This window comes from Limulus polyphemus, unplaced genomic scaffold (genome assembly GCF_000517525.1).
Source record: "Limulus polyphemus unplaced genomic scaffold, Limulus_polyphemus-2.1.2 Scaffold3145, whole genome shotgun sequence".
NCBI lineage: Eukaryota > Metazoa > Arthropoda > Merostomata > Xiphosura > Limulidae > Limulus > Limulus polyphemus.
The window spans coordinates 23,633-29,399 of NW_013668755.1; the positions used below are offsets into that span (position 1 = coordinate 23,633).

At 34.3% G+C, this 5,767-nt stretch overlaps 1 protein-coding gene across 1 annotated transcript in view; it reads left to right on the top strand.

The window, feature by feature from the left end:
• The window catches only part of LOC106468748 (plexin-A2-like), an 89,197-nt gene that overhangs the window by 7,697 nt on the left and 75,733 nt on the right, over positions 1–5,767 (top strand). Inside the window, exon 2 of the mRNA XM_013929192.2 lies at positions 5,455–5,637. Within this exon, the coding sequence (XP_013784646.1) occupies positions 5,455–5,637 (183 nt within the window). The remainder of the gene's footprint in view (positions 1–5,454; positions 5,638–5,767) is intronic.

Below are 5,767 nucleotides of genomic sequence, written 5' to 3' on the forward strand. Positions count from 1 at the left end.
TCCTACCTCCTACCCCCCCCCCACCCCCACACACACACACCTCGTACAATGGAGAAAGGCTCTCGAGCTAACACGTTTGTATTTATCTACAGTCGTATATTACTTCAATGTGTTTTATATTTACGCTGGCTTAGGTTTTGTTTATTCAACAGACTTTTCTAACTGGTTGCAATGAAAGCTAAACAGGTAATCCCTCGATTATAGCTTTTCAAGCTTCTCAATGGCTCAGCGACAAGCTTTAGGGCTTATACGCTAAAAATTGGGGTTCGATATCCATGGTAGGCACAGCGCGTTGTGTAGCTTTGTGCTTAAACACAAAACAGACAAAGAATCGTTTTATCGAATCATATAAAAACACATTCTTGCGTTTTCAATTTTCTTTTACAGACAGCTGTCGTAAATTTCATGATAAGTTTACAATGATGGTGTGTAACATAATTTTCTCCAATTTCTATGTTTTCGTTTTAACCAACATTTAAACTTAAGATTCTTTTTGTTATTTTATCGAACACAAAATTTTAAATACGATTCTAACGATCCTTGCTCTTGCTAATGTTACAGAATTAAGTTAATAATAATAACTTAATTAGCAAGTTTACTATTATTGATTCCTTTCAGCTCGGAAATGTTTGAGAAACGTTCCCGTTATTTCGGAAAAATCTTATTGGTTTACTCATACACGTGGTACTTAATTAATAAAAATAGCACCCCCCCCCCCCCCTCCGCCTCTTTCAGTGGCTCTGCGGTAAGACACTCATTGCGCTTAACAACAACAATAAAAAAAAATCAAAATAATACACCACATACACCACTATTATTTATTACTGCAATAGTTATATTTTTATGAAAAATGCTCACATTAAAACATTTTTTTAGAAGTTAAATAAAACGTGGAAAAACTCTTTTAGGCTGTTATTTTACATATATTTAAATTTATTTTATCGCCTTAAAGAGAAAGTTATATTATTCGAACTTTGTGTTGTGTGTGTGTGCATGCGTGCTTAACATAAAGATGTCTCGTCTTGATCAGAAATGTTTTCGAATCGAAAAATCTTAAATCAAAAATAAATAAATCATTATAACATTTAACTCGTATCGTACAATAAGCAAACAAATTCGTGAATAAATGTGATTGGAAATAGGGAATTAGAATTTCACATTTTGTGTTTACATTCTACGTCGTTACTTGAACTCCCTCTATGTGTTGTGTGTGTTGTTTTTTTTGTGTGTGTGCTTTAATGAGGCTTAGGAATCATTCGATGATCTTATAACGATATATTAATTATATAGTGAAGTTTTTCTTCATCTCTCGATACGTTTTTAACGATGTCTTAATTAGTTCACTCCTATTGGAACCAATAGACGCTATTAATCAGGGAAAACTGTTTTCACCGTTCCTTAATAGACAAATCTGCTTTTTTAAGAATCTTAACTATATATTGATCAATTGGTCCGTGTTTTTTATTGTTATTATTTTTTGCTCGAGTCTTTGCTTTTCTTTTTTATCTAATCTATATGGTTTTTAACGAAGTGCTGATGAGATGACGAGTTTTCAGCTCTAAAATTACACCTTTTTTTTTTTCCTCCTTCTTAACATTTCTGAACTGGACGAATGTGATAGTATTTCTTTTCTCTTAGTTAGAGTGCCGCAGGACTTGTTGTTAGTGTTGATTAGTGAATTTGGAAATGTATAGAAATTATGCCGCATGGTAAAAGTCATTAGTTAGCTGTTTTGCGCGCCCTCTGTAATTGACAAGTTTTGGAGACTTGATAATGGCAACAAAATAAATAACTACATATCTTTAATAACTTCTTGTTGTTTTTCCTTATCAGCAAGCTTTCAATTGCTACACTGCACCCGTCTTCAGGCTTAGTGAGTATTTTGTTTTCGAGCATACAGTGATTGAACAAAAAGAATAAAAAAAAAGGAAACAGGTAGTTAATATTTATCTTTTTAGCGCAAAGCTATACAATGGACCATCTACGCTCCTTTCATCTCGGGTAATCGAACCTCGAATTTTAGCGTTGTAAGCCCGTAAGCGTACTGCTGACCCTCCGAAAGACAACACTTGCTTAAAGATGTGCCCATTTCTTCCCCATATGCTAAATGGGGTGGATCCCCAACTGACTTATTACTTTTTTATTTCAATGACCTCTTAGATAGATGATGAGTTTTATTAAAACATAAACATATCTAAGCTCGATTAATGGGTACTTTAGTGACCCAAATTGGACGACTGCTTGAGTTTGAAGGAGGAATAGAATTGAAGGTTGTTAGAACATCATGATCACCTCGTAGTTCTCATCAGATGAGTGTAACAATTCTTAGAAGGTTATCATGAGCGAACATAAATCTTCAGCATATATTTTTCATGAACTTACAGATGCCCTGTAAAGAATTGAAGCAATCCTAACGACACAAGGTGGAGCCATACGTACGTTATTGACCTCTTTCACTGAATGTTACTATTTGCAAGTTCAACCCCTGTATGTTTATTGAACTTTTATTTTAAGGAATAGACTAAGAGGGAATGCAGCTAGTTAACGTCATTCACCGTCAACTCTTTGACTAGTCTTTACCAACGAATATTGGGATTTACCGTTACATTAAAACGAACATATTCGGCGACAGGTTTCGCCCCATGACGCGTAGACTGCTAGTCAAGCGTTCTAACCACTAGGCCATTGCAGAACACAAATAATGTTATAATGTAGTGAGAGTTCACAGAGATATAATTCTTGAACTTAGTAATAAGTGAAAATTGAAAGCCAATGGTATTAAATATGTGTTTTCCGGAATAAAACACGTGTTTCGAAATTAAACATTCATTCACTTAAGCCCGAAGAAGGCGCTTCAATATGGCAGTTGAAGGTTTAAAACTGTTCTCGTGGAGTAGATCTCTAGTTATTTATTTTGTTGTCGTTCAAATTTTGTGGAATATTCATTTAGTAAGGAATATCGTTGTGCTCTGAAGTTGAAAGCGTAGATGGATACATAGGCCTAACTTTATATAATGACTTGTTGAAGTGTTATCGATTATTGTAGTCCGAGTTGAGTTCTCTGCCTGCTTGAACTTTTTGCTGGATAACACACACACATGCACGCTGTATATACACATCCACCCACATGATAATATATATTTATGTAGAAATTCTCATTAGGCGTGCCATTGACCTCACGGATCATTGGTAGCGAAGCTATATTTGTTTAATAAAGGGATAAGCTTATAATTGTTATATACCCAAGCTTGTTACTAAACGTTGTTTGTTTTCCGTGCGTGCGTTCGTCTTTAATTAACTAATTGTCAAGGGAAGTATTCATATTGATATATATATTGACTTCAGATGGACAGAAAAGTTTATTATTGAAAAAAAAAAAACGAAACTGTAGTCATGAGATGTGCTCACCATCACAGAGGCGTTTTACTGTTCGTCATAGAGTAGATTGATTTTCAATTACCAACGTTTGAAATTCATCTTGGTTATAAAAGAGCAAAGGTGGAGAGCCCGGTTGAAAGAACGAGATTAGAACTGCGTTGTTTATTTAAAGTGAAAGTAAATAAATTGTAGGAATTAAGTATTAATATAAGTGATATTACGGTCACATTCTACTAGGTGTTCAAGGCATTACGAGCAACCCTTAGACCTACTTTATATTACGAACATCTCCTAGGCTTATTTTATATTACTACCATATTTAGGCCTACTTATGTTACGAGCATACCTTAGGCCTACTTTATATTACGAACATCTCCTAAGCTTACTTTATCTTACGAACATCTCCCAGGCCTGCTTTATATTACTACCATATTTTAGGCCTACTTATGTTACGAGCATACCTTAGGCCTACTTTATATTACGAACATCTCCTAAGCTTACTTTATCTTACGAACATCTCCCAGGCCTGCTTTATATTACTACCATATTTTAGACCTATTATGTTACGAGCATACCTTACGCCTGCTTTATGTTACGAACATCACCTAGGCCTACTTTTAAAGTTAAGACGCAAATCTTCAGAAGGGCAGTCCTCATATTTGTTTATATTTCATTCTAGTAGTGTTTAATATACTAGGCTATAATGTTCTTATATTTTTGTGCGAGATAAATGTATAATCACTAAATTGTCTGGTATGGATATAAAACTCTCTGGGCGACACTCACATATACTAATAATATAGAAAAGTACGTTGATAGTGAAACTTGCCAATAAAGTAATAACCGAACTATTTCTATTTGTTACGTATACATATAATATGTAAACTTCTAATTTACAGCCGTTAGGCCACTTTGAAATTAATATTGGTATTTTTAGAGTTCTTCATGCAGTCAATTTATATACAATATGTGTGTTTAGTAAACATATTAAATAAATCATCATTAATTTAACTACAGTGTTTTTTTTCTTTATTACAGGTAAAGACTTTGAGTTAAATTTATATATTATGGTGGTGTAAAAGAAATTTCAGTAATGTCTAATGCAAATTTAAAGATAGAAAAACTTTTGGAAGTTCATCTTAATAATGTATAATCTCAAAAGGAAATTTTAAAATGTTCTGAAGTTCGTCTAATACGTATGTATATATATATGTGTGTGTGTGTGTGAGTATTGCAAGATCCTTTCTTTGGAAATCACTGGTAAATTGTGTGTTAGATGGAAATGCAGCTTATTTAATTGTAGAACAATATTAAAGCATGGTAAAACAGATCACGTAAGAAATGTGCAGAATTTCTCACGTGGGAAACAAATCAAATGGAGGGGTTCTATTTTTGGCGAGCGCGATTGGGGGATTTTCCTATTTCTCCCTCTTCGTGTTCGTAATTTTTTTCATGCACATATATATACGGACGGATGAACCAAGTACTTAAAACTGTATCGACAACCCAATTGTTATTTCCTGTACACGACAGATCGTGATTTTTGACAAGATGAGAGCAAAACTGGATAATGGTGGTGGGGGGAAAAAATGATGTCTTTATTCACTGAGATTGGTGCAACGTAACGTGCGAAACTTTTGGGGTGTTAGAGAACGAAAACCGATGACCATCTAAAGGAGAAATTGAATAAGGTCTAGAAATTGCCAGCATGGCTTATCAGAAACTTTCTTTCTGCTATTTTGCAGTCATACGTTTATTACAACTACGCTGGACGATGTAATATAATCGCCCTTAAAATTATTTTGACTGACCCAACAGACAGAACAGACGGTGGTTTGCACGAAATAAATTGTATGGCGTTATTCATATAATTAATTATAAGTTTTAAAGTACGGTATCATTAGATAAGATTTATAATTTCAGGTATTGTTCTTGTTACGGTAAGTAAAAGCAGGTTTTAATTTGTTTTTTGTGTTTATCGAAGTAACAATTTAAAAATTATAGTGAACCCTGCAACACATTTGATACGCAGTTGAAATAACTGATTATCTTAATCGTTTCATAATATTTATACAGCAAGTCCAGATCAACGATGACTTCTGCGGAATGGATGTAAACACGCCGCTTGGTGGAAACATGCCTGTAGAGGGCGTGCCTGTCCTAACATACTCTGGAGTTCTTCTAACAGCTGTAGCAGCGACCTCTACTCATGACTATACTGTAGCCTTTCTTGGGACATCCACGGGCCATCTTAAAAAGGTCAGTTTATATGTTATTATTATTATTATAATGACTTTTTTTTTTTCACATAATCTTATATTTATTTAAGGGTGGTGCGGAAAGAATGACAACGTAGTTACTACAAGCTATTGATTCTCCCCCCCCCCCC